Source organism: Temnothorax nylanderi, unplaced genomic scaffold (genome assembly GCF_030848795.1).
Source record: "Temnothorax nylanderi isolate EJ_2023f unplaced genomic scaffold, tnyl_v1.0 TNYL_tig1247_pilon, whole genome shotgun sequence".
NCBI lineage: Eukaryota > Metazoa > Arthropoda > Insecta > Hymenoptera > Formicidae > Temnothorax > Temnothorax nylanderi.
The window spans coordinates 1-27,801 of NW_027250309.1; the positions used below are offsets into that span (position 1 = coordinate 1).

Consider the following 27,801-nt stretch of genomic DNA (forward strand, 5'->3'; position numbering starts at 1 on the left):
CTCTCTCCCTCTCTCCCTCTCTCTCTCCCTCTCTCCCTCTCTCCCTCTCTCCCTCTCTCCCTCTCTCCCTCTCTCCCTCTTCTCCATCTCTCCCTCTCTCCCTCTCTCCCTCTCTCCCTCTCTCCCTCTCTCCCTCTCTCCCCTCTCTTCCTCTCTCCCCCCTCTCTCTCTCTCTCTCTCTCTCTCTCTCTCTCTCTCCCTCTCTCTCTCTCCCTCTCTCCCTCTCCCTCTCTCCCTCTCCCTCTCTCTCTCTCTCTCTCTCTCTCTCTCCCTCTCCTCGAGAGTCAATGCCCCGAGGCAATCTCTGAACAGGCATCACGACAATGTGTCAAGACTGCTTCTGACGAGCAAGGAGAGTCTTGAAAAAAGAACTCAGATTGAATCTGCCTTTCGTGCTTGTAAGGAGGCATTTATCGAACTCTCTGCGGCATATCTTAAGACGATTGAAAGCGATTCTCAGCAGTTTAACTTCGTGGAAGCGGTTAGAGGCATGTTGGGCGACGCCTTGTCCGATGCCTGTGATAAATTAACGGTTAGCTTGAGCGGTAATCTCCAGACAACAGAGCAGAGGAACGCCGGCGCCTCCTCTGCGCCCTCTTATGCAGCGGTGGTTTCGGAGCAATCGCGCGTGCGGGTGGCTTGCGGCTCCTCTATCGAGGTGCCAAGAACCACTAACTTGATTGTTACTCCCAAGGAGGATTTCTCCGCGAAGTACAAGACGTCTAGGGAAACCAGGGAAGTGCTGCAAAAGACCATTAAGCCATCTGAGTACAACCTCAAGGTCAACAGAATCACGTCAGCGAGGAACAACGGTGTGCGTATAGAGGCACTTACCGTGAATCTGCCCAAGATAATAAGTTCTCGGGAACTTGAAGACGCGGGGCTCAGACTTGAGCAGGAAGGCAAGGTCAACCCTAGGCTGCTGATTCGCGGAGTGCCATGCGTCATGTCCAGAGAGGAGATTAAGGATGATCTTATCAACCTTAACTTAAAGGACCACGATGCGCCTGAGATAAAAGTTGTGTACATTTTCCCTCAGAAAGATAATAGGCGCGTGACCAATTGCGTGATTGAGGTCACTCCGGACATCCGCACTCTCCTGCTTAAAGATCGATTCATATTTTTAAACTACTCCGCCTGCGAGATCACAGACTACGTTAGGGTCCTCCAGTGTTACAAATGCCTCGCCTTCGGGCATTTCGCGAGGCACTGTCGTTTCACGACTATATGTGGTCACTGCGCAGGCGGCCATGAAACTAGGGACTGCACCTTAAGGGGCGGGGCACCGGAGTGCGGAAATTGCAAGAGATGGTTGCCTCAAGCAGGACGACATCATTCAGCCCTCGACAACAAGAAATGTCCCATCTTACGCAGACGTATGTCAGAAAGGATTAGCAGCATAAACTATGGATAACGACCCTACGAATCATCTACGCCTCTGTCATGTCAACTGCCAATCTCTGCTTGCGCATTTCGACGAATTTCAGTCTTTTTTCATCGATGCGGGGTACCACATTATCTGTCTATCGGAAACCTGGCTTAAGCCGCATGTGCCTGACCATCTTATTCCTCTTCGCGGTTATCGTCTTTTGAGATGCGATCGTACTGATAGGACTGGCGGGGGGGTTGCCATTTACGTGTCCGACGCTTTCCACGTGTCGTCCCTGCGACAGTCGGAGAACATGTACCGCGGAAGACCGGAATTTCTAATTATCGACGTGTCAATCAATCGGTACTCCAAAATCTTACTCGCAGTCGTTTACAGACCTCCGCACAGCGGCTTTCTCTCTGACTTTTTTGATGTTTTTTCCGACCTGTCAGTTAATTATAGACATTCGATAATTTTTGGCGACTTCAACGCGGATCTCTGTACTCATACTTTCGACTCTGGGCAGATTTATTCATTTGTGCGTGCGGCAAATCTTTTTCTTGTGCCCTTCACTGCCACGCACCACACGCGTACTGCCTCCACGTTGCTTGATCTATGTATCATAGATGAGGCGGATAAGCTGATCGGTTACGCACAGCGTGATGCTTGCTTTTTATCCGCGCATGATCTTATTGAAATAACATATGACATCAAGATAGACCGCATCCCCAGGCGCACCATACGTGTTCGCGACTTCCGTTCTTTTAACCTTGAAGATTTCCTTGCGGAGTTGGACGCGCAGAACTGGACGGACCTTTATGCATCTTGTGATATTGACGCTAAAGTTAGGTTTCTAAACGATTCTCTTCGTATCTGCTACGATAACCATGCTCCACACCGCGTCATCCAGCCCAGGCACCTGCCTGCGCCCTGGCTCACGCCTGAAATCAAGTCACTGATGAGGACAAGAGACAGAGCAAGAAGAGTCTGGAAAAGAAGCAAAACTAACGCAAAGTACGACCATTTTAAGCGTCTCAGAAACCTGGTGCAGCTCGAGGTGCGTAGGGCTAAGGCCGATTATTTTCACAGGGAATTTCAGGGTATTAATGAGCCCAACCTCATCTGGAAGAAACTCAGACATTATGGCTTTTTGAGATCACATAAGGAGATGGAAAAACTTGTTTTCGACGTCGAGGAGTTGAATACCCATTTTACGGGGAATAACACTGATCCCGGCACCCGCGAGGCTTTCTACTTGGGCGAGGAGGCATATGAGGATACCAAATTTTATTGGAGGCACATTGAACCGGGAGACGTTGTAAAGGCGCTGCGTGAGAGCCGGTCGGACGCCACAGGGAGAGACGAGCTACCTCGCAGTATGATCATGAGGGCTCTACCTAGTATACTTCCTGTACTGACACATATATTTAACTTCTGTTTTTCTCATGGTGTTTTTCCGGAAATTTGGAAGCGCGCCATTATCTGCCCTATCCCCAAGGTGAAGCGCCCTGCTGAGCTCAGCGATTACAGGCCGATCTCGATTCTCTGCGCTGTTTCCAAAGCATTGGAGCGCATCGCGGCCGACCAGATCGTGGAGTACCTTGAGGATCGTGATGTCTTGGACCCTTTCCAGTCAGCCTATAGGAAAGTTTACTCCACGCAGACAGCACTGATTAGAGTCCTGGACGACATCAGGCTGGCGGCGGACAAGAGGATGATTACCATCGCTGCATTTTTCGATTTCACAAAGGCTTTCGATAATGTCTGCCACCGGCTCTTGATCAGCAAGCTCAGGGATCTTGGTTTCTCTTGCTCGGTCTTGCGTTGGCTCTGTTCTTATTTGACAGACAGAACGCAGGCTGTGCGCGACCCTTCCGGTGGGCTATCGTCTGCCGGATCTGTTCGTGCGGGAGTGCCGCAGGGTTCAGTCCTGGGACCTATATTGTTCATTCTGTACTTGTTGGGCTTTGGCGGCGTGTTAAAGTACTGTAAGTACAATTTCTACGCCGATGACCTTCAAGTCTATCTCCACGCGGAGCCTGGGTCTCTCTCTGACGCCATTGCTCGCATCAACGAGGATATTTGTCGGGTAATTAAATGGGCAATCGAAAACAAGCTCACGATTAATCCCAAGAAGACGAAGGCGATGATCTTGGGGACGTCTCGGTGTGTTGGTGGCCTGGATCTGGATTCCCTGCCCTTTATCACTGTGGACGGTTCCTCTGTGCCTTACACGGACACGGTGGAGTATCTGGGTGTCACTGTCACCAGCACGCTCTCCTGGGCTGAGCAGACCACGAAAACAATCTCTCGAGTCAATTCGGCGCTCTATCAGCTCCGACTCGGCAGGCATCTCCTGCCGTTTTCTCTTCGTGTTAGGCTCGTCATGGCTCTTATCTTTCCGCTTTTCGACTACTGCTGCACGGTTCAAACCAACATTACTGGAGAGCAAGACCTTCGTCTGCAAAGAGCCTTCAACAAGTGTGTCCGCTTCATTTTCAAGGCAAAATGGGATGAGCACATATCTCCTTACCTGGATAGACTTGGTTGGCTCAGAGTCGAGTCACGACGCTGGTACTTTGTGGGAAACCTGACCTTCTCCGTCTTACGGAGGAGAAAACCGCAAGTTATTTTCAGTAACTTCGTGTTTAAGACTGTTTCCGCCTCGCATGACACTAGGTCCCAGTGTGCCTCCCTTAGTCTTCCTCTGTGCCGCACGGAATTCTTTAAGCGTTCCTTCCGCTCCTCAGCCGCCGAGCTGTGGAACGACATTCCCTCTGACATCCGCAATGCCTCATCTATTAGCGATTTTAAGAGTAAATTTTACAAGCACTTACTCCTGCAGTCTAAATCGTAACTCTGGCATACCTGCGACATTTTATGTATTTGATATAATATTCATAAGCTATGTAATCTATTACTTCTATTTTCTTATATATTCTACTCTATTCTTTCTCTTTTTTCTTCTTATTGCGTTTCATTTGTACTTACGCTGACTTGTAACTTGTGTAAATTTTTGGTTTAATGTCTTTACGCTTCAGGGGACGTGTCCCAGAGCGTATAATAAATAACGCTTAATCAATCAATCAATCTCCCTCTCCCTCTCCCTCTCCCTCTCCCTCTCTCCCTCTCCCTCTCCCTCTCCCTCTCTCCCTCTCCCTCTCCCTCTCTCCCTCTCCCTCTCCCTCTCTCCCTCTCTCTCTCTCTCTCTCTCTCTCTCTCTCTCTCTCTCTCTCTCTCTCTCTCTCTCTCTCTCTCTCTCAAATGCTATAAATTAAAAAATATGACTTTTTTATCGTCTGAAGTTCAATTCCGTCGTATACAATTCTTTGAGATTCACTCAATTATTTCCTAAAAAATTGGAAAAATTTCGTAACCAATTTCCAAAAAGATACCGGTTCCCAAAAAGATCGGTAATGAAAAACTATACAGTTTATGGCACTCCCTGGGAAATTCTACCCTTGTTTTATATACAATTCTTTAAAATTCGATCAATTATTTCCCGAAAAATTGGAAAAATTAAAAAAACCGGTTTCCAAAAAGATCGGTAACAAAAACTGTACACATTATGACGCTCCCCGTAAAATTCTACCCATACTTCATATACAATTCTTTAAGATTCGGTCAATTAATTCCCAAAAAATTGAAAAAATTTCGGTACCGGTTTCCAAAAAAATCGGTAACGAAAAATTATACACTTTATGGCACTTCCCGGAAAATTCTACCCCTGTTTGATCTATAATTCTTTGAGATTCGGTCAATTATTTCCCGAAAAATTAGAAAAATTAAAAAAAACCGGTTTCCAGAAAATCGGTAACAAAAAACTATACACATAGTGGCACTCTCCGGAAAATTCTACCCCTATTTCATATACTTTTGGTAAAAATTCGGTTCAGAGGTTTGGTCTGGGCGTTGATGAGTCAGTCAGTCAGTCAGTCCCCATACAGCACAAAATGTTTTTTAAATATTTTTAAAATATTTTTTAGGAAGATTAAAATAATTTAAAATAATTTACAAAAATATTTTTAGAATGTTTCTATGTCCGTCAGATCAAGTCAGAAAAATATTTTCAAAAATATTTTTAAAAAATTGCAAATAAATATATTCAATAATATTTGTAAAGTCTTTTAGAAATATTGTTTTAAAAAATAAAATATGTTCATAATAATTTTAAAAATGCTTTAAAAATGACATAAATATGAGTCATTTAAAGGTATGTACATGCCGTTATGCTGTTGTGAATTAAGAATTTTAGAAAAAAAAAAATACATTTATTATATATATGTCGTGTGTGCATACAGCCGCGCGGTCACCCATCCGAGTCAGTACCGCACCTAACGTCGCTTGACATCGATGATCGAACGGACTAGTGGTGATCCTTTGATTCTAACGCTTCCTTGTTGCTTATACTTCTATATAACATTTCTTTATAGTGTTCAAAAATCGTGTAATGATAATAACCGGTAAATATTAAAAATAATAACGCAATTACAATTAATGTACAATAATTATTAATATGAAATTCGTATATTTAACATAATATAATATTAATATAATAACGTTAACAACATGCATGATAACGCCTAAAGACGCTACCTGACAAAATAAAGAATTTATTTAATGAATTGAATCAAAGTTGAAAAATAATTAGGAATTAAATTTAAAGAAACATAAATCTAAAAAAAATATATTCTTTATGTATGTGTGTGCATATATGTTCACGGAGTATGTTATAGTACTATATTTTCAATTATTCTTATAATATTTCTGCAATGTTGTTCTAATATTTCAACGAAATGTTGCAATTGTCTTTACAACATTACATTGCAACTTGTAACGTTCCTGCAATGTCTTGCAAGCTTCTATGCTGTATGGGTCTGTTTTAATTAAGAAAAACTCAAAAAATGAAAATAAAATTGTCGTGTACCAAATTTGGTCTTAAAATGACGTCTAATTCATGTCCTTTTCATGACGTCATACTTTCATATCCACAATAGGACGCCAAATACACGTCATATAAAGGACATATGACGTCGTGGACGAAATATGACCTTAAATTGACGTCAATAAGACCATGTGTGCTACCTGGGATATTTACATGGGAAGTATATATATATATATATATATACACAATTTCTGTAACTTTTAAAGTAAATATCTCAGAAACGGGTCGGACAATCGATCGCAAATTTAACACAGGTTTTTGGGATATATAAGTGCACAATCTCTGTAAATTTCAGCTTTATCTCTTTATTTTGACATAAGCGACATACATATTTAATTAAGAATATTTCATATTTCAAAAATATTTTTGAAAATATTTGAAAAAAGATTATAAAACCAATAAGAAATAAAAATATTTTTTAAATATTTTGAAACAAGATTATGATACAATAAATATGTAGATTCTAATTAATATTTTAAAAATACATTTCAAATATTTAAGAAAATTTTATCTGGGTGATAAAAAAGAACGTTTTTAAAAATATTTTTAAAAGATTCTCAAAATATTCTTAAAAATGTTACCACAAAAGGTTTTTAAACCATTTTAAAATATTCCTAAAACCATTTTAAAATGTTTCTCGCAATATTTTTATAGAAATATTTAGAAATATTTTTTGAAAACATTTTGTGCTGTATGGGTCAGGACATCTTCTTATAGATTGATTTTAAATCTTAGAGTCCTATTACTATTATTATTACCCTGATGGAAATATTTTACTGAATATAATGGAATTTTACTGAAATTCTGTCTCAATTGACCCAGATGAAAATATTTTGCTGAAAGTACTATGAAATTGATGATAAATGAAATGAAAGTTATTGAAAAATTACTGAATATATTTCAAAATAAATCATAATTTTCTTTATGAAATTTAATGTAAATACTGTGAAATATAAGAAAAATTAAATTATACTGTTGAAAAATAATGAAAAATTTGTTAAAATATTAGATATCATGAAAGTTATTGAATTTAACTGAAATTAACTGAAAACTGAAATTTTCATAATGATATTTATGGAATAATAATGAAAAGGGGTCAATTGATAGTAGAATTTCATTATATTTTCAGTCAAATGTTTACACCAGGGATAATTATTAAATTAATAACTTACTTTCTCTAGGTTTATTTATCACCACGATTCCAACCTTTACTGACCTGAGTCCTTGCTCGTTCAGTCGCTTTTTGGAACTGAAGCATAGGAGCCTTCGTTAATTTGAGAATTTAGCTGATGCTAATTCGAGTTTATAAGACTATAAGTCTACTTTTTGTTGAAAATTACTACTTTTTTATGTCACAGTTTTAAAGAATTCGATTTTTACTTAATTTATAGATTTTTTACTACTTGACTATTACATAGCTTGACTTCGGAAAATTTTTTGACACGCAATGATTAAAGCCGTTAGCTCCACATTTTTCAGCCTTCTAACACGATTTTTCTCGCCATTAAACGAATAATTATTTTTAAAGTTTTAATTGTTAACAACTCTCTAATTAAATTTATAGTTTGACCACGCATACATTTCGACTATATGTTAATCGGTTTTTTTGGCTTTCAACTTGATGTGACTTCTTAATAACTCCATGTAATTTGTATACTATAATTATTAATATTAAGAAAGTAAAAACGACCGCTATAATTTAAATCAATAGAGAGGATAAATTCCATAATAAAAAAGCTATAATTATTAATTAATGTTAATCTTATGATGTTAAACTTCCTTTTAATTTATTTCATCTCTCGACGGATTTTTTATGTAACGGGATTATTATGATGTATTACAGTTAATTAGAGGGATTTATTTGATTGATTGAAAAAGTCTCTGTAAAGCACGAAACGTCCCAGTTATTTTAACGGAATATTAAACTATATTATTTAGAATCCTGTTGTTCGGTTATTGGCTCTTGTCCTTGTTTTATCTAAGACATACGAGCTTTATCTACTTATATATTTTTTAATTTATACATATTAAAATTATTGCAATGTTAAAAAAAACAAATTTTTTACATTATCTCATGACGGAAGAGACCACCACCTTCTCGCGGTTTCCGTTGAGCAACAATATGTACGTAATCTATTCGTAAAAGTGAAATACACAGAACTGTTATTGCAAAAATTTGTCCTTTAATTTTACTATATGTATTTTACAAGACATAGTAACCTGTGCCAATGTCAAATAATTAATGAAATAAAATTGCTTAAAGTTTCCATGTGCGTAATCTATCGAGCCGGTAGAAGCAATTTTCTAATAGTAAACGTGGACGAGCGAGTAAGACGATCGGCTAGAATGCTGAAGGTCTCAAGTTCGAGTCCTGGTTTTTTTTCTAACTTTTTTTGCATTTTTATTTTTTTAGGCAAATGAGTTGTTATGTAATACATATAAACTAGGAAAATTATTTGACAATCATTAAAATTATTCGCATATTTTCTAACAACTTTAGGAAAGTTAACGATTTGCTCATAAAAAAATAAGAAATTATTTTCAAATTACAAAATAAGTTTTCTTTATTATTATATAATAACAATAGTATTGTTCATTAATCCTCGGTCTCGGCTTCATATATGTATATATATATATATATATATATATATATATATATATAATCAATAAATATCATAAGTAATTAATAAGTACGACAAGAACTAGGTGCGCGCGCGCGCAAGCGCGAGCGCGAGCGCCGAGATATTAATAAAGAAGCCTAGCACGATTCTCGCCGACTCGCGGCTGACCGAGCGTCGAGCATCTGACATCACTGTTGAAATCTGGCATCACTGCAAAATTAGCCTAGCACCACAGATATTTAGTCCGGATTCGCACCAGGGGCAAAGTCTGTAGGTGAATTGAATTGAATTGAAATAGATACTTTATTTGCCCCAAGAGGCCTTAAAGGGCGTTTTAAAGGGACGTACCCAACCCTGTACATTGGCGTTTTGAAGGGACGTACCCAACCCTGTACATTTCACTCTTCCTATCCCGACCTGGCCCTCGGCCTTATACATTCTCGCTCCCTCCCTCCCTTTCTCGTTCTTTATCCTTTTCCTTTCCGTGGCTGCACCCTTCCCTTCCCCATCTCCCTTATCTCTTCTTCCTTTCTCCTGAAGACTTTAATGCTAGACTCTCTTCTCCCATCCAATTCCTCTCACTGCTTCTCTTTCTACCCTCCATCTCTTTCGCTCTCCCCTCTTGTCCTTTCTCTCTCCTCCCTTCTCCTTCCTAGTTCCTCGTTCACCGTCTTACATATCCTTTCTTCTTTCCTTCCTCGGTACCGCTATCCTTCTTCATCTCGCTCTCCACCCTCTTCTCTCCTTCCACCTCTTTCTTCTTCCTCCTTCTTGCCGTGCGGCGGCCGATCTGCATCTCTCCTAGCCTTCAAATCCTCCTCCATCTGTTTCCCTCCTCATCCCATTTTACCTCTTTCCCATCTATCCATAGTCTCTTATTCGTCAGGACCGCTGATCTTCCCTTCGGCCTTTCCTCTCTTGCCTTTACTACCAGCTTGTGCCTATAGGCTCTCTCCTCCATCGTGAGTTCCTCGTCGACTCCTACACTTCCCATCTTCTCCATATCTCCTCACTCCTTCCAATTATATCTTCCTTGTCGTCTTCCTCTTCCAGCTCCATAAACAGTACCTCCCTCCTGTCCGCACCTGTCACCTCCACAATTCTTCTTATCGGAATTATCCTTCCCATCACTCTTTCCATTATTGTTTCTATCAACTCCTTTCTTTCCTTCGGTCCTTCTCCTGTTACTCTTCTCCATATGAGGCTCCTTTTCCTCTTCTCGGCTTTCTCCCTTTTCTCTTTTTCGTCTTTTCGCTCCGCCTCTCTTTCTTTCTTTTCTCTTCTTCTTCTTACTTCCTCCTCTCTGTCTTCCGCCATTCGCCATAATCTGTTCCTCTCTGCAGCGTATTCCTTCTCCTTATCTCTATCTTCCCTCCCTCTTTTGTCTTTCCTAGCCTCTCTTTTTCCTCTGCTACCTCTGTCCTCCTCCCCACTCATCTCTCTTCTCTCCGCCTCACTCTCAGTCCATCCCTTCCTTTTTCTCATCTTTTCGTCTCCCCGCCTGACCTCCGTTCTTTTCACCTCGTCGCTGGAGATTCTCCTCCCTTCACCTCTCTCTTCCTCCTCACTTGCCTCTTCCTTCCACCAATCTCTTCCCCATCCTTTTTCACTCCATCCTCCTTCACTGCTCTCTCCTCCCTCTTTTTCTGACGTCTCTTTCCTCGCCGTTCCTCTTCTGCTCTTCTTCACCTTCTCTATCTTTCTCTCCTTCTGTCTCCGTCTGCTGCTCTCATCCGCTCCTTTCCTTTCCACCTCTCTTAGCTCTTCGCTCTCCTTGATCTGAATCACTTCATTCTGCTTCTTCTCCACCCTTTCTAACTGTGTTCTTAACTCATTCAATTCCTTCCTGACTTCCTTTCCTTCTCGCCTTATTTCCTCCATAATTCCTTGCCCTATCTCTCTTAGTTCCTTCACGATTTCCTTAGCCCACTCAGCCTCCTCCATCCTCTGTCCCTCCCTCGGCATCCTCTCCTTTTTGTCGCTATATTAAATACCCAGATAGCCAAATGTGACAGAGCACGTTTTGCGATTTTATGTACTGCATGTTATATCAACAGAATGCTGTCAATATTCTAGCAGGTTATGCCGTTTCAGTTAATGTTGTCAGAAACGCAGCTAAAATTGAGCACAATGTGCGTCATGATGTAACAGCAGAAATGCGGCAAAAATTGAGCAGAGTTTATCAGCATAAATAAAGCAAATTTCAAACATTGCATGCTGGCACAATGTGTCAACAGAGTGCACACCGAGATTGCACATAACTTGCTATCATAGTGTAACAACAGATTGTCAGCAGAAATCAAACTTGTCTGCGAGTACACTATGATGGCAGAAACGCTGCAGAAACGCAGCATGCTCTGTTGGTATATCAAGACATTTTATTTAATAAATAATCGTAAGGCCGTAAGAAAATAAACCAATCACAGGCGATTATTTTTCTCGCGCTTGAAGAATAATCGAGTGTGATTGGTCTATTTTCTTATGGCCTTATGATTAAAACTAAATCTTTGTTACGTGCAACAGCTTTAAAAGACGGTCTTGAAATAAGATCCGAAATAATTGGCCACATATCTTGAAAAATTAAAGATTAATTATAAAGAAATACTATATTAAAATGTTTTTAATTATAAATACAAAAATATTTATTAAACATTTATTATTTTAATTATAAATACAAAAATATTTAGATTATTTAAAATATATATATCGATTATTATCGATAGTTTTGACTATTGAAAATTATCGATGTCATTTTTACAACTATCGATAGTTTTTGATATATTTTTTTTATTTAGATAAAAGAGGGACCATGGGGGGGTGCCCATATGGTCTAAATATAGAGAACAAAACTAGTTGTATAGTTTTCGACATTGGTTTTATGTTTCGTCGATGTTATGCTTTTTAAGCGTAATGTCTACTACGGGCAAGATTTGCTATTACAAAAATATAAAAAAATCTTATTAATCTAATAATAGGGTATTATAATAGGGTATATTTATAATTAAACAACTAGCAATATACATACATACATCTTTATTAATCAATCAGGTAATCTGTAATGTCACATATTCCATTTTTAAAACATTCCTTGATCCATTTACATTTGACAATTTTAATTGATGTTTGCTGACGTGCATTCACGTTTCTCACAATAGTGATTGTCTCAATATCGCTTGTGTCTTCTACAAACGCATGCGTAACGGAATTATCAATGTTGTCTCTAACTGTACCTGACATGAAACGGAATTTAAATTCGGCGGAACACACGATCGATTCGCAAAGAATCCAATTTTATCTCTAAACGGAGAATAAGGCGATGGACCTCCGAATAATTCCTTGTCCATCTCTTTTTCCTGCTCACTGGTTAACTTGTCTGCAAGCTAAATAATTTGCACGATTAGATTAGTGCGATAATTTATATATATATATATTTAGTAATAAACGTTAATTTCAAGTACCTCGTTCGTCATCTTGATCTTGTCCAATGAACGCTTCAAAGTTTCTTCGTCTGCGTCAACAAAGAAGTCGTCGTCAAACTCGTCATATTCATCACAGCAGTCTACGCGCTTCATTTCGACCATCTCGCTGTCTTTTCTAGATAGATAGAAAATCATAAGTAACTTCGGTATCCAATATACTGTCAAATAATGATAAATTGTTTGTAACTGACCTGTCCAAATTCCGGATCTGGCAAAGCGATGCAGAGGTGGCTGCAATTTGCGCACGGGTTCGAGCCGGCCTGTCGGTCGCGACGCGTGAAACACTTTCAGATTTCAGATCTGTGAAACCGTGTCACCTTGTAGTTTGTAGTTCGGCGGCAGCGAGCGGTTCCCGACTCTCGTCAGTCTCGTCGTTCTCGATCTCGACTGTGTCAGATCGTCAGATGTTTCAAAATTCACCGCCAGCGCTGGGCTGCGTTCTAAAATCTATATAATTTAGGTCACGTACATACACTATATAGCACTTGAGATACCGATTTTGATTGAATTTTGGAACGCCGGTGTGAACGCAGCCCTGGCTTTTATACCCTATGAGACGGGTTACCAACGGGTTACCGCCGATAAGTCAATTACAACTACAGTCGGTAATCTGTCTCATAAAAGTAAAAAGCTGGAGATAGGCTGAGTTTCCCCTGAGCGCGTCACGCATCGCGTCATGTATCGTTAACCAATCTGAACATCCCGTCACAAATAATGTAAAGGCCATTGCACGTAACAAAGTTTTAGTCATAATCGTAAGGCTGTAAGAAAATAGACCAATCACATTCGATTATTCTTCGAGCTCAAGAAAAATAATCGACTGTGATTGGTCTATTTTCTTACGACCTTACGATTATAACTAAAACTTTGTTACGTGGAATGGCCTTAATAAAATACGATTATAACTAAAACTTTGTTACGTGGAATGGCCTTAATAAAATACGATGTTTTGATTGGTCGTGACGGATGACGCGACGCGTGACGCGCTCAGTGGAAACTCTGCCATACGCTGAATCATACCTTACAAGCTTGTGATTGGTGGAACCGTTAGTACAGTCGAGCGGCACTTATATACCGCGCTTTGCGTTATTCATTTATTCAGAATAACTGCAAAAGCTGCCGGACGAACAATTTATCTTGGTCAGTGATCAGACGGAAATTGAATTTTTATCGGTGAGAAATAAGAATACAATATACAATACTTGGACAACGGCGACGAATAATAATATAATAAGATAAGTATGAAACGCTCTATTTCACGGAAACGGTGGCATCAATTGAGTGATAGGCAACAAAGAAGAATTAGATCCGAAATTAAAACTAATTTGCATGATAAGAGTTATATATTAAAGAATACTTTAAGAGAGTTAGACAATATTAAGACTCAAGGTAAGTGTGGCACGTCACATATAAAACATACTTTTACAGATAATGTGGAAAATAATTATATTTGCGATAGTGCATGTTCATCGAGTGCATGTTCTATAAATGTTGAAGATGATGCACCCCAGATAGCAAAATGTGTTCGTTCTGAGTACATATTGTACTCACGTTTATTAAAAACATGATGGCAAAAATAGACACAGATGCGGGCTCATATGTTGCTCACAATGCAGACATGTTATGAAATCTATAAAAGTTTACAAAATAGTGACATAATGAACACATGAATGTTCAATGAAATACTGCATATTGTGTGCATATAAAGCTCAAGAAACGACAACAATTTTAAATATTTCATGCTTAATAAAATTATTTAAAAACATGTAAATAAATAAGTAAGACGTATCCAACAATTTATCAAAAATTGCTTCGCAGATCTTTGCACTATGTGATACCAGAGGTATCACTTAAGCTGATCTGCAGCAAAGAACATTGTAATTAGGCTTCTCACAAGCTCGCCTTTTATACTAGCGCGTGATGATTTTTGATTACGAGAAAGTGACGCGTGATATAGCCGCGTCGCGGCAGCGTGCGGTACTAGCGCTCGCGGTAATTGTTGTAAAATTATTTCCACCAGGGTCAGCATGTGATTATCATAAGTTGGCTAAGTAACGTCAATATCTGAGCTCATATATTTCCTCATATACATGTTAACTTGTACTCATGATGTGTATCATCACAATATGATCACAAGACATACATCACATTTCGGTCAATATCAGAAGATCATGACGTGATGAAATCTGATCATCAGGCATTGCTATCTGGGCAGATGTTCTTCTTGATAATGATGTTCTTTCTTCTGATGATAGTGTGTCCTCTGTTATTAGTAATACTTCCTCGGTTATTGAGCCATCTTTTCGCGAAAAAATAGCATCCTGTTTTGTAGAAAACAATCTTACTCACGTACAAGGTAATAATATTTTATCTCTTCTTAAAACACATTCTTGTTTTCGTAACTTACCAAAAGATGTGAGAACAGTTATAAATACTCCACGAGATAAGGTTATTATATATAAAGTTGATCCAGGCGAATACATTCATTTTGATGTAGCAGCATGTATTTCTCGAGAACTTGAACGCTTTCCAACTGTATCTTTACCTAACGAATTAGACATTGATGTAAGTACCGATGGATGTAATTTAGACAAATCAGGCAGCATTCATATTTGGCCAATTCAGTGTAGACTCGCGAACATTAGGCATTCGAAACCAATAGTAGTAGGAATATACAAAGGCACGGCAAAACCAAATGATCCAAATGCATTTTTTGAAAAATTTATTGCAGACATAAGAAACATATTGGTTAATGGAGGTATAATTTTTCATGGAAAAAAATTACCTATACGTTTAAGATGCTTCATAGCTGATGCACCAGCTCGTGCTTTTATTCTCAATCATAAAGGTCATATGTCCTACCATCCATGCTCTAAGTGTAAAATTTCTGGTGTAATATGTGAAGGACGTTATGTTTTCTGTGGCGTTAATTATTCCCTGCGAACCAATAAAGAATATATTAGATGTTTAGATGAAGATCATCATAAAGATGGCAAAAGCCCACTGTCAGTACTACCTATAGGAATGGTTTCTCAAGTGCCTTTTGAGTACATGCATCTTGTGTGTTTAGGAGTTGTAAAAAAATTATTATCTGCATGGATTCACGGAAAATATTCACGATTAACAAAATTATCTGCAACATCTATTGCTCGGATATCTAGACGCTTGAAAATACTTGCAAGATATTGTCCTTCTGATTTTGCCAGACGTCCAAGATCACTTGATGCATGTGCAAAATATAAAGCTACAGAGTATCGACAATTTCTTCTATATACAGGTCCAGTTGTTACTTACGGTATTCTTGATCACGAAGTGTACACGCATTTTTTATTTCTGCATGTAGCAATTAGGATTTTGGTTTCAACATCACCGACACAAACATATTTGAATTTTGCTGATCTTGCATTAAAGAAATTTGTTAATAGGTGTGATAATCTTTATGGTCCAACATTTAATTCGTACAATGTACATGGTCTTATTCATCTTACAAACGATGTGCGACAATTAGGACCTCTAGATTCATTTTCAGCTTTTCCATATGAAAATAATATGGCTGTTTTCAGAAAATATTGTAGAAAACCTGGTTCTGTCCTTCAACAAATTTCAAACAGAATCTCCGAAATAGAAGCACATGCAGCAATTGACTATTGCACTATTGATTCATCAATTCATGTGTCTATGAAGCATAATATAGGTCCTCTTCCATGTAATGTTGTTCCTAATTGTAATCAATATCGTAAAATTGTGTTTGATGAAATCTTGCTCAGTTTAGATTTACATGATAATTGCTGTATGTTACGTGATGGTTCTATTTGTATTGTTGTCAATATTTTTATGGCTGACAATTCACATTATTTGGTATTAAAAAAATTTTCACACGTACATACATTTTATGATATAGGTATTTCATCTTCAGCACTGCATATTTTTAAATGTTCCACATTAGATGATAATATCTTTTCTGTACATATAAGGGAAGTCTCTTATAAATGTTATAGAATGCCCTTTTGGAATTCCACATTAATTCATGACAATAATATTGAAGAAAATTTACAAATTTCTGAATATATAGTTGCTGCTATCACACATCACACATATTAATAAAACTTAAAAATATTTTTAATAACATATTTTTGCAACATATCTATTTCTGCTTTTAATTTTTTGTTATAATATACCATATTCTATGGAAAATTGATTACAACTGTATGTTTTTGCTTCCGTTTTTGAAATTTTGGTTCTAATTCTTCTTTGTATCGTCTCTTGAATTATTACTGTTTTTATTCGTTTGCTATAATTTTAACTTGGGTGTCTATAAATATAATTTCTCTTGATGGCACTTTACAAATAATGCGTTTCAGCTTCCTGTTTCAATGCAGTATTGCGCAACGCTTTAATATCTTTCAAAAACTTCAATAATTGCAACTGTCAAATTTATAAAATATTAAGCTATATTTTATTTATTTTATTTATGTATTTTTTAATTAACTTAATTGCATTATATACATATAGATATTAATGATGTTTTTTTAATTTTAAGTAAACTTATAAGTTAATGAAAGAACAAAAGGTGCGTATATTTAATCGACTATAATTGGCCAAAATTTTCAAAATTACACGACGTTTCGACCCAAGCTTCGGGTCCTTCTCAAGTAATCTAACAACAAACAATTATAAAAATCGCAGCGTCAATACAGCGGGTAAAAATATGTACGGAATTTAAATCGTGAGTAACACTTAAAAATACCTGATGAGGAAAAAGTGCCATTATCAAACAATTCTCAGTCAACTGTTCGTGAAATTTTGATAGAAAAGTCACAGAGTGCTAAAAAATATATTCGTCAGTAAGTTGTCAAAAAAGTAAAAAGGAACACGAACAAAGAAAAAACTTAGTTACACAGAGAAAGTTTCAAGGCAGGTCGTATCATGCTCGCTGAGTTAACGAAGTATCGTCAGAACGGCACAGCAATTACATGTTTATGCGATGGACGTCGGAAACGAACTGAACATATCGCGTCATGTAGTTGAGAACAGATCGAAAGGTGACAGAGCGGGTAACCACAATACAAATTATAAACAAGAGATGACGTTGTCATAAATAGGGTTTAAGTTATCCGTATCTTTCTGTAAATTAATGGTATCAGAATATTTCTTGATTAGAAACATTTCAGCGATTTCTCTTTTTTTAGTATTTTTTTCTTTATGAAGTATCTCAACTTCAGACTATTTAAATTCGTGGCCGAGAGAAACGCGGTGCTTGCTGACCACGGAATGCTGATGATCAATCTTTTTAATATCATTGAAATGTTCCGTGACGCGCGTTTTCAAGTATCGCTTCGTTTGACCAATGTAGGAAGCACAACAATCGTTACAGTTGATTCTATAAACTACATCAGTAGACTGGTTTTTATCGAGACGATCCTTGCCCTTTTTTATGATAGTATCTAATTTTTTGGGGACAGTATAAACTGTAGTAATACCAACATTATTGAGTGTGCGACTTATAGTCCCGCCAAGATCTTTAACATATGGTAGTACCACGCAACGTCGAGGATCAAATTGAACCGGCGAGCTAGCAATATCTGGTTTGTGTCGCAGCTGCTTAATTCTATTGTTGATGTGCTTATTAATGAGATCCATTGGGAAGGAGTTATTCACCAAAATTTTTTTGACTAAATTAATGTTTGAATCATGGTAGCGAGCATCAGACAATAGAACAGCATGATCGACTAAGCTCGTAATTGTATTCACTTTATATTTCAATGGATGGCTAGAGAAATAATTCGTGTAACGGCCGGAGAACGTTGGTTTTCTATACCAATTCGAGGTCAATCTATTTCCATCGCGGATGACTATCGTGTCGAGAAACGGGAGGCCATCGTTGTTTTCTAGTTCATATGTGAAATTTAATCGCGGGTGGTAACTATTGAACACATCGAGTATGTCATTTAGTCTTGACATCGGAATTATAGCAAAACTATCGTCTACATACCTACAATAAAAAGGAAGGTCAAAGTCAAGAGCACCAAGGCAATGGGTCTCCAAATCCTCCATTACAATGTCAGCCGCCTTGGGAGAGAATGGAGACCCCATTGGACTGCCAAAAACTTGCTCATAATACTGTCCATTGAAACAAAAGCTGGTAGAGGTCAGTACCCATTCCACGGCGTGAAGAAATTGAGGTAGGGAGAATTTTGTGTGAGGTGAAATGAGATGCCAACGTTTTTCAATGCCTTGAAGAACTAGTTCTTTTGGGATGTTCGTAAAAAGTGAAGTGACATCAAAGGAAGCTAGGACATGATCAGCATTTATAGTTATATCCCTAATGGTTTGCACGAACGACCAGCTGTCCTTAATGTAAGATTTAGGCTTCGGTAACAGCTCGTCCAAAATCGAGTGTAAGTAACAAGCTATATTGTATAGCGGACTCCCAACGGACGAGACTATAATACGTAAAGGAAAGCCAGCTTTATGGACCTTTGGCAGTCCATAGCATCGAGGAAGATTGCCATTGGTGCACCTTAACCGGCAGTAAGTAGAGTAGTCAACAATGTCGTTGTCATGCCAAGATTTAACTAATTGATTGAGCCTTGTGATTAGTTTTTTATTAGGATTATTCTTTAATTTGTTGTACGTTGATTCATCATTAAGTAGATCAATCATTCTATTGTTATAATCAGTTCTATCCATAATGACAGTTATCTGACCTTTGTCGGCCTTCGTGACAAAAATATCAGGATTATTACGTAAAAATCTTTGGCAATTACTGAACTCTCTTAAAATGTAGCGGTCTATGTATTCAACATGGATGTTCTTATTTAAAAACAATTTTAAGGAGTTCGCGATCGAGCTACGTATCGCATTTATAGCGGCTGGAGGCATTTTATAACTGCTGGTTTCAAAGTTTTTTATGGTGTCTAAGGTAGTAAGTAGACGGTCCTTTTTATCGCGGTTGGTGACAGGAATACCAAAATTATCACCTAAACTTAAGATGTGAGTTATGTTATCAGGAATGTTTATATTGGAAATGTTAATACGCCACTTCTTTCTGTCATTATTGAAAAACGTCTTATAATCCTGTTTAGAAAATATTCTATTGAATTTATTAGTAGCCTTATGTTTCTGCTGGACATTGTGCTTCATGATTTTTCGATTGTTACTGTTAAAAAACTCAATCAATAGTTTATGTGGTAAAAGAGAGGAAAGATCGTCACGAATGTACTCGATTTCGGATTTAAGAAAGTTTAAATGGTTGTTTAAATCTCTAATTTCTAAGTTTAAAATAGCGCGTTCGTATCGCTCCTTAAATATAATGAACCTGTGTTTCGCGCTGTGGCTCCTAAAGCTAATATTAATACGCAGGTGGAGGATGTGCGGTGGCAATACATCGTGTCGTCTGCAGCGGAGTAGAAAAATAAGTTGATGTCGAGCCGTACTCATCTTCATGGTGTTATTGGTCCACGCTTTCATTAGTGTGACAACATGCCGTCCAAATCGTTTGTTGATCATATGGAAGAATCCATTATCATTGTAAGACATCATTGTTTAAGTCGATGATGTGTAAATATAAGAAATATGTGTTTGTTCCGCCAATAATAAATAACAAAAGGTGCGTATATTTAATCGACTATAATTGGCCAAAATTTTCAAAATTACACGACGTTTCGACCCAAGCTTCGGGTCCTTCTCAAGTAATCTAACAACAAACAATTATAAAAATCGCAGCGTCAATACAGCGGGTAAAAATATGTACGGAATTTAAATCGTGAGTAACACTTAAAAATACCTGATGAGGAAAAAGTGCCATTATCAAACAATTCTCAGTCAACTGTTCGTGAAATTTTGATAGAAAAGTCACAGAGTGCTAAAAAATATATTCGTCAGTAAGTTGTCAAAAAAGTAAAAAGGAACACGAACAAAGAAAAAACTTAGTTACACAGAGAAAGTTTTCCAAAGGCACCGGTTCGTATCATGCTCGCTGAGTTAACGAAGTATCGTCAGAACGGCACAGCAATTACATGTTTATGCGATGGACGTCGGAAACGAACTGAACATATCGCGTCATGTAGTTGAGAACAGATCGAAAGGTGACAGAGCGGGTAACCATATTAGCCCGATATTAAAAAGATTGATCATCAGCATTCCGTGGTCAGCAAGCACCACGTTTCTCTCGGCCACGAATTTAAATGGTCTGAAGTTGAGATACTTCATAAAGAAAAAAATACTAAAAAAAGAGAAATCGCTGAAATGTTTCTAATCAAGAAATATTCTGATACCATTAATTTACAGAAAGATACGGATAACTTAAACCCTATTTATGACAACGTCATCTCTTGTTTATAATTTGTATTGTGGTTACCCGCTCTGTCACCTTTCGATCTGTTCTCAACTACATGACGCGATATGTTCAGTTCGTTTCCGACGTCCATCGCATAAACATGTAATTGCTGTGCCGTTCTGACGATACTTCGTTAACTCAGCGAGCATGATACGAACCGGTGCCTTTGGAAAACTTTCTCTGTGTAACTAAGTTTTTTCTTTGTTCGTGTTCCTTTTTACTTTTTTGACAACTTACTGACGAATATATTTTTTAGCACTCTGTGACTTTTCTATCAAAATTTCACGAACAGTTGACTGAGAATTGTTTGATAATGGCACTTTTTCCTCATCAGGTATTTTTAAGTGTTACTCACGATTTAAATTCCGTACATATTTTTACCCGCTGTATTGACGCTGCGATTTTTATAATTGTTTGTTGTTAGATTACTTGAGAAGGACCCGAAGCTTGGGTCGAAACGTCGTGTAATTTTGAAAATTTTGGCCAATTATAGTCGATAAATATACGCACCTTTTGTTATTTATTATTGGCGGAACAAACACATATTTCTTATATTAATGAAAGAAGTTGTAAAAAAATATAAATTATTTATATAAGTATCTTACAAATTTTTCTTATTGATGTATTTTTTCAGGTACTTGGAGAAACTATTGTACTTATTTCTGAATATTTGGAATATTTATGTAGTAAAGTGTAATCTACAGTTTATAAAGAAACTCAGAAACTTACTAGGACAGAGGGGAATATTTCTGCTATCAAGGAGAGAACATTTCTTGATAATCAAGGTAATGGTTCACAATCAAAAATGTTTAATAAATAAAAAAAAATGTTTAAGCTAGGTAAGTTATCTTGGGTAAGCTAAAATTGTGTAAGCTATCTTGATGCAAATTCTGTGATGACAGTGTTAATTGTAAATATTTGATGTCACACAAACAAACCTCTGTTGTACAAGCATTATTTGTTAATCAAAACATATGCATATGTTCTTTTAACTTCAATTAATTTAACTTAACTTATATTTAAAAATATATTTCGTATGTTTACATTTGTAAGTTTTTAAAGGCATGTTTAATTTCTTTTACAACGGCCTAGATATTTGATCTAAAGTATTTGTTATTACTTTTTTCAATGTATAATTATCATACATGTTCAGTATTTACATTTGTGAGTTGAAAATATTAAGTTGAAAAAAGTTAAGAAGTTTATAGATAATATGAGATTACTATAGATTTTTAATTAAGCAATAACATAAATATGTATAAGCTATATTAATATTTTTTGTTATATGCAAAACAATATTATCCTTTGATTAACACTCTAACATAACTAGAAAAACTCAAACAATTAGAAGAGCGCTATAAAAGATACAAATTATGCTGATTTTGAAAAGATTGCATTTCAGCTAGGAGGACTATAGAACAATTTTTCTAGTTGCATTTTTAAAGCATGAAACCTCGACTCTAAGATGCATATGGTGACCTTTATCCGGCTCATCAATTTTTTTCGTGAGAATTTAAATTAAGTTGCAAAAAGCCTACATATTTCTTAATACCATTCTCTTTGTGGCCTTCCACAAGAAAAACAAGGATGGGGTGAAATATATATATCTCCACGTAGACTTTGAAGTCGAAAACTTTTCCTTTACAAGAAACATTGTTGTACTGCCTAAGAGCTGAGCTATGAGATTTATATTATGTGACTAGATAAACTTGTCCGTATTGTTTAAATATAAGATTATTAATATTTGTAAAAAGTACAAAAATTTTTCTTATCTATATCTGTAAATCTTTTTTTCAAAAACTTTTTCCTTGTTTGAAGCACAATGTATTATTAATAAATTATCTAAAAAGTAAAAGAATTATTGACCATTTTTGTTAACATTATTAAAAAGTACTAAAAATAATCGTTTTTACTGTACTATACTTGCTATACAAATAAAATTACGAATATATTTTTTATATAATATATTTTGAATATATATATTTAATATGTACAGGTTTATGAATCAATTGTAATTTGTTATTAAATTCTATAATTATAAATTTATCATTCCTCTATAATAAAAAAATTTACTGTACTGTACTTATATATATCTAGATTACAAATATTGAGCATGTATTAATTATTATTATGGTGGGACAAAATTATTTATGTATTTGTAATACACACAACACATTTGACATCGTCACAAAAGAAATATTACGAACCACCAAGATATCAGGACCACCTCATCGATCAAAGAATCAGAAAGACAGGAGCAAATGCAAGAAGAAACCCGTAAACAAATTTGTCAGCAAATGGTAACCAATTTGACACCAAATACGCGCAAAACTTGCGCAAATTCGGTGCGATCTGTGTCTGCAATACGCTTGTGTTTTGCTAGCAAAGCTTGTGTACATGACTTGACACCAAATTGACGCCAAATATCGAGCAAAACAGGACAGCAAAAGTTCAACGGCAAATTTGCGCCATTATGTGAACAAGGCTTGCCAACAAAAGCTCGACAGCAAATTTGTGCCAATTGCGAGCAAACCTTGACAAAAGAACTTGACGCCAAAATGACACCAAATACCGAGCAAAGCTTGCCAGCAATCTAACAGCAAATTGTTGACAAATTGCTATCAAAGTTGTTGACAAAACCCGACGCCAAATTGATATCAAATATCAAACAAGATTGAGAACAATACTTAACAGCAAATTGGCACCAAATACAGAGCAAATCTTAATGACACAGCTTGACGCCAAATTGCAGCAAGCCTTGTTACGTAGCCATTAAAAATACTAAAATATTTTTTTAGAGAAAATTAAAAGCATTAAATTATAAAAAGCATATAATTTTTATTGATTTACAATAAATTATTTTTTATACATATGTTAAAAGAAATCTTTATATTTAAAAACATTATAAGACATTTATAAAACTAACGGTGGCAATAAAATAATTAATTATATATTAATTACAGTAAATGTTATACAATGTGAATTTACTGACATATGCAAACATTTAACTTTGTCAACAGCACATACAATATTGTAAACACTCGAGAATCTATATAATGCCTGGAACACATACTCCGTGCGCAGATAATGCATTGGCCGGTATAAGAAGGATTATAGAATCTTACTGAAAACACGAGTATAATTTCTATGAAAATGCATCTAAAACAATATTCGTATAAGCCTAATACTACTAACTTTCCTTTCTTTAATCATACAATAATAACTACCGTGCATATTTAAACAACTAGTTCAAACTTGAAACACGATTTATTATTTGCAAGAATGCAAATTGAAATAAACAAATGTTCACAATGTGCATAGTTCGTCGATTACGATGGAATAATGCAGTACTGTTGTCAGAAAGAAATAACAAAAGAATAATATACATCATTTAGGTGCAAGCAACCGAAGTGAATTTTGTAGTGTTTGATGTAATAGAAATTAATATACAGCAGAAAAAAACTGTTCAAACAAAACTTTTAAACCGTTCAAACAAAACTTTTAAACTATTCAAACAAAACTTTAAACTTTTACAGATAAAAAAATACACGATATTTCATCAACAGTTCCAAGATTATTTTGAGAAATATTTTAATCAAAGAAAGAATATGTAAAATTTTTAATATTGCAAGAATATGATAGTTATAAAACTAAAGCATTTCCTTGTATTTTAAATTGTTTCTATTTCAAACTATATTACATTTTGCCTTAATCAGATTCAAACGGCAAGTAGAATGAAACATTTTATTACATAATATTACATATTCTTATACTCTTATAACTCTTCTTTAAGACTATAAGAGTATAACTCTTTATACTCTTATAACTCTTCTTTATAACTCTTGTTTTCACGAAACATTTCGAATATTTTTATTCTCATCACTATTCTCGCAGTGTTTTCAGAATTATCATCGTTGTCATCTGAATGAGCCTCGTTATTTGTGCCGGTGTGTTCTGTTAATGTTAAATATATCTCTATAATTATCGTATTTTCGAAATCAAAGTGTTCAGAGTACTCAAAATGATCAGAATTATTAGAAAATTCAGAATGGTGAGGAAGTTCAGAATGATGAAAAGTTAAGAATAATGAGAAAGTTCAGATTCTTTTTGATTATGAAGAAAATCTGGTTACGGAACTTTGGCTTTTAACGGACGCATGTGCTTGCTGAATATGCGACTGATCGAATTCAATTAAAGAATCTGTTGAATTGAGTTCTTCTACAACTTCACCATTCACTTTCTACCTTTTAACTTTCTTAGAAAGCTTATGAAACGGTGTTTTTGGCATGTTCTAAAATAAATGCAAATAAATTTAAATGTTATGTTTACATAAAATACATAGATTTCAAAGTATATACTATCTTTACTTTTTAAAAACATTTATTTTTTCAGATTTTCTACTGCACAATCACTATAACAAATGGAATGTTAATGGAAAAAAATATAACTAAATTAATTAAACTAACAGTACAAAAAAACTTATAGGATGGAGGCTGGCTGATTTTCTCGAGTTATAAAAAGGTCATCAATTAAATTTAAAAACAAAATCTCGTTTAATTAAACAAATTTTAAATACAATTAACGTTTTACGTTTCGACTTTATATACTTAGTCTTCTTCAGAAACCTGATACATAAGAGATAATACATAAAAAATAATTAAAAAAATAAAAGAAATAAAATTGCTACAGATAAAAAGGATAGAGAACAAAGCCGCATACTTTGGACTGACTTGCCAGAAATGTAGCTAAGATCTACACTATGGACATAGTATAGACCTTAGCCACAATAATGTATATACGAGTTGTCAAAAATAGAATGAAATAAGTCAAAGTATAAAATTGTTACTATTATCTATACTGTTGTTATATTATCAAACGATATTATTTATTGTTTGACAGTGTTAAAATTGTAATGCATATATTAAAAATACATTAGGGCTAGATATAAACCAGACCACAAGAATGAGAGCAATTCCAAGATCTCAAGACGAGAATTAACAGATCTTACAGGGCGGAATTAAGGAGTCTGGATTACTGATTGAAATCAAAGTAAGAAAAGAAAAAGAAAAAAAAAAGAAAAGAGAGGGGGCCTCTGCTTTTGTCTACGAGATCAATTCTAGGCTAGAATATAAACCAGAGCCACAAGAATGAGAGCAATTCCAGATCTTAAGACGAGAATTAACCTTGCAGAGCCCCTTGTACTACCACGATCAATGTCGATCTTCCAAATGGCGTCCCAAATGAGAATATCGAAGGGCCCTGCTCGCTGGACCGGACTCCTCGCCTCAATCCTCCCTCAAAGCTCTCCTTTTCCTGGCGGTGAGCTCTCCTTGGGAAGTCGAATCTCGCTCGGTTGGTCTCCAGAATACGTGCCGCTTAGCTCAATCAGTACGAAAGAAGGAAAACGTACTCGTCTCGTCCGAAGAAACGCAGCAAGAGCGGTCATGACACTGAACAAGAGCGAGGAAGGAGGTGGGGACGCGTTGAAAGTGGCGACTCACGTGTCGCGCCATCTGAATGAAACGCCCTAAACATCGCTTGGTATTTGGCGTCAATTTGTTCTTAAGTTTTGTTACCAAATTGCTCAATATTTGGCATCAATTTGGCGTTAGGTTAGTCAACAAACTTTAACAGCAATTTGGTGCCAATTTGTTATCAGGTAGTTGCTAAGCTTTGCTCGGCATTTGGCGTCAATTTGTTCTCAAGCTTTGTCACCAAATTTGCTCAATATTTGGCATTAATTTGGTGTTAGGTTTTGTCAACTAATTTTGCGGCAATTGATGCCAATTGTTATCAGGTACTACTAAGCTTTGCTCGATATTTGGTATCAATTTGGCGTCAATTGTGTACGCATGTTTTGATACGTATTTGCTAGCAGTTTGTCGACAACATTTGATAAAACAAATTTGATGCAAATTTGTACCATTTCTGAAACCAAAATTTGTAGCAAGTATTTGGCATTATTGTTCGACAGATTTGGCTATCTGGGTAGCCATGTTTGCGGTTCGGTTAATGCTATCCAAAACGTTACGTTTGAAAGGATATGGCGTGTCTACGATTTTCCCTATATTTAGGCGTTTCTATAAAAAGTTGCACTTCGCTTGGCGCATCTCAGTTATACGGTATACAGGGAAATTTTGATCGCATACAACTGTCGTGATTTCACGCTTACATCTGTTTAGTTCGCTGTCCTTTAATATTAGATAATTGGATTTTCCTTGGGAAGTACGCGTGTAATTAAGATGTTACTTTTTGCGTATGTTAGAAATCGGTTAGTCATTTATGTCCGTCGTGAGGTCGGCTATCATAGCGGTTGTCAGTATTAATTGTTCGTCTATTTCTTCTCTGTGTATGAATTGGTCGTGTAGTTTTCTGGTGACGTTTGCCAGTAAATTTTCGTTGGGATAACGTATGTTCCAATTTTCCATATGTCCTAGCGTGGAGTGATGATCTTCAGCTGGTTCTTTGCTGCGTGCTGTAGCGTTTCTTGCTGATTATTAAGCAGTTGTAATTGCTCGTTGATTGTTTTTGCGTCTTCAGCATCCATGGTACCAAATAGAGTTTTGCTTATCTCTCCAATGGCATTGATTAACCCTCGCTTAGATGCGGGTGACTTGTAGATTGTTTGTAAATGTTCTATGGCGCGTGTTGTTTGATCGTTTTCTCTCTTATTGGTCTGGAGAGCAATCTGGCATTTATTTTTGGCGTCTCCAGTGGCATATTTGCAAAGTTCCTCGGTGTTCTCTAAGTATCTCTGGAGCTGTTGGTGTCTGTTTTTAATGCGGCTAAGTCTATGCGTATCGCTAATTTCCACGTTGCTTTCGTCTGCTGCAGGTGTCCGATTCTTTCGAAGTAGATACCTGGCGTTGATAAAATTGCGTCACTTCGTACGGTGGTACGGGCGACGCCGACGCTCCTGTTGTGAGGTGCTGATAGAGGATGAGAAAATTTATAACGATGCGTATTTATTTCTCTTGAAACGTCAGATTTTTTATTACTTTTTCTTTATGCTTCTCGGGTAGGCGACGTTCGCCGGTGCGCTATTAGCT

At 36.5% G+C, this 27,801-nt stretch overlaps 2 protein-coding genes across 2 annotated transcripts; one reads left to right on the forward strand and one right to left on the reverse strand.

Moving 5' to 3' along the window:
• The first annotated feature begins 15,208 nt into the window (after positions 1 to 15,208).
• On the forward strand, positions 15,209 to 16,515 carry LOC139787039 (uncharacterized). The gene has a single exon (XM_071726131.1). It carries the CDS (start codon positions 15,268 to 15,270, stop codon positions 16,513 to 16,515), a length of 1,248 nt encoding a protein of 415 aa, XP_071582232.1. The 5' UTR covers positions 15,209 to 15,267.
• A 1,122-nt stretch (positions 16,516 to 17,637) lies between these two features.
• Positions 17,638 to 19,557, reverse strand: LOC139787040 (uncharacterized). Its single transcript, XM_071726133.1, has one exon. The coding sequence runs from the start codon at positions 19,555 to 19,557 to the stop codon at positions 17,638 to 17,640; it is 1,920 nt and encodes a 639-aa protein (XP_071582234.1).
• Positions 19,558 to 27,801: the final 8,244 nt, after the last annotated feature.

Bases quoted from the DNA above. Each gene is read 5' to 3' on its own strand.
- LOC139787039 (XM_071726131.1), top strand. From the start codon at position 15,268: ATGTCCTACCATCCATGCTCTAAGTGTAAAATTTCTGGTGTAATATGT.
- LOC139787040 (XM_071726133.1), bottom strand. From the start codon at position 19,557: ATGAAGCACAATGTCCAGCAGAAACATAAGGCTACTAATAAATTCAAT.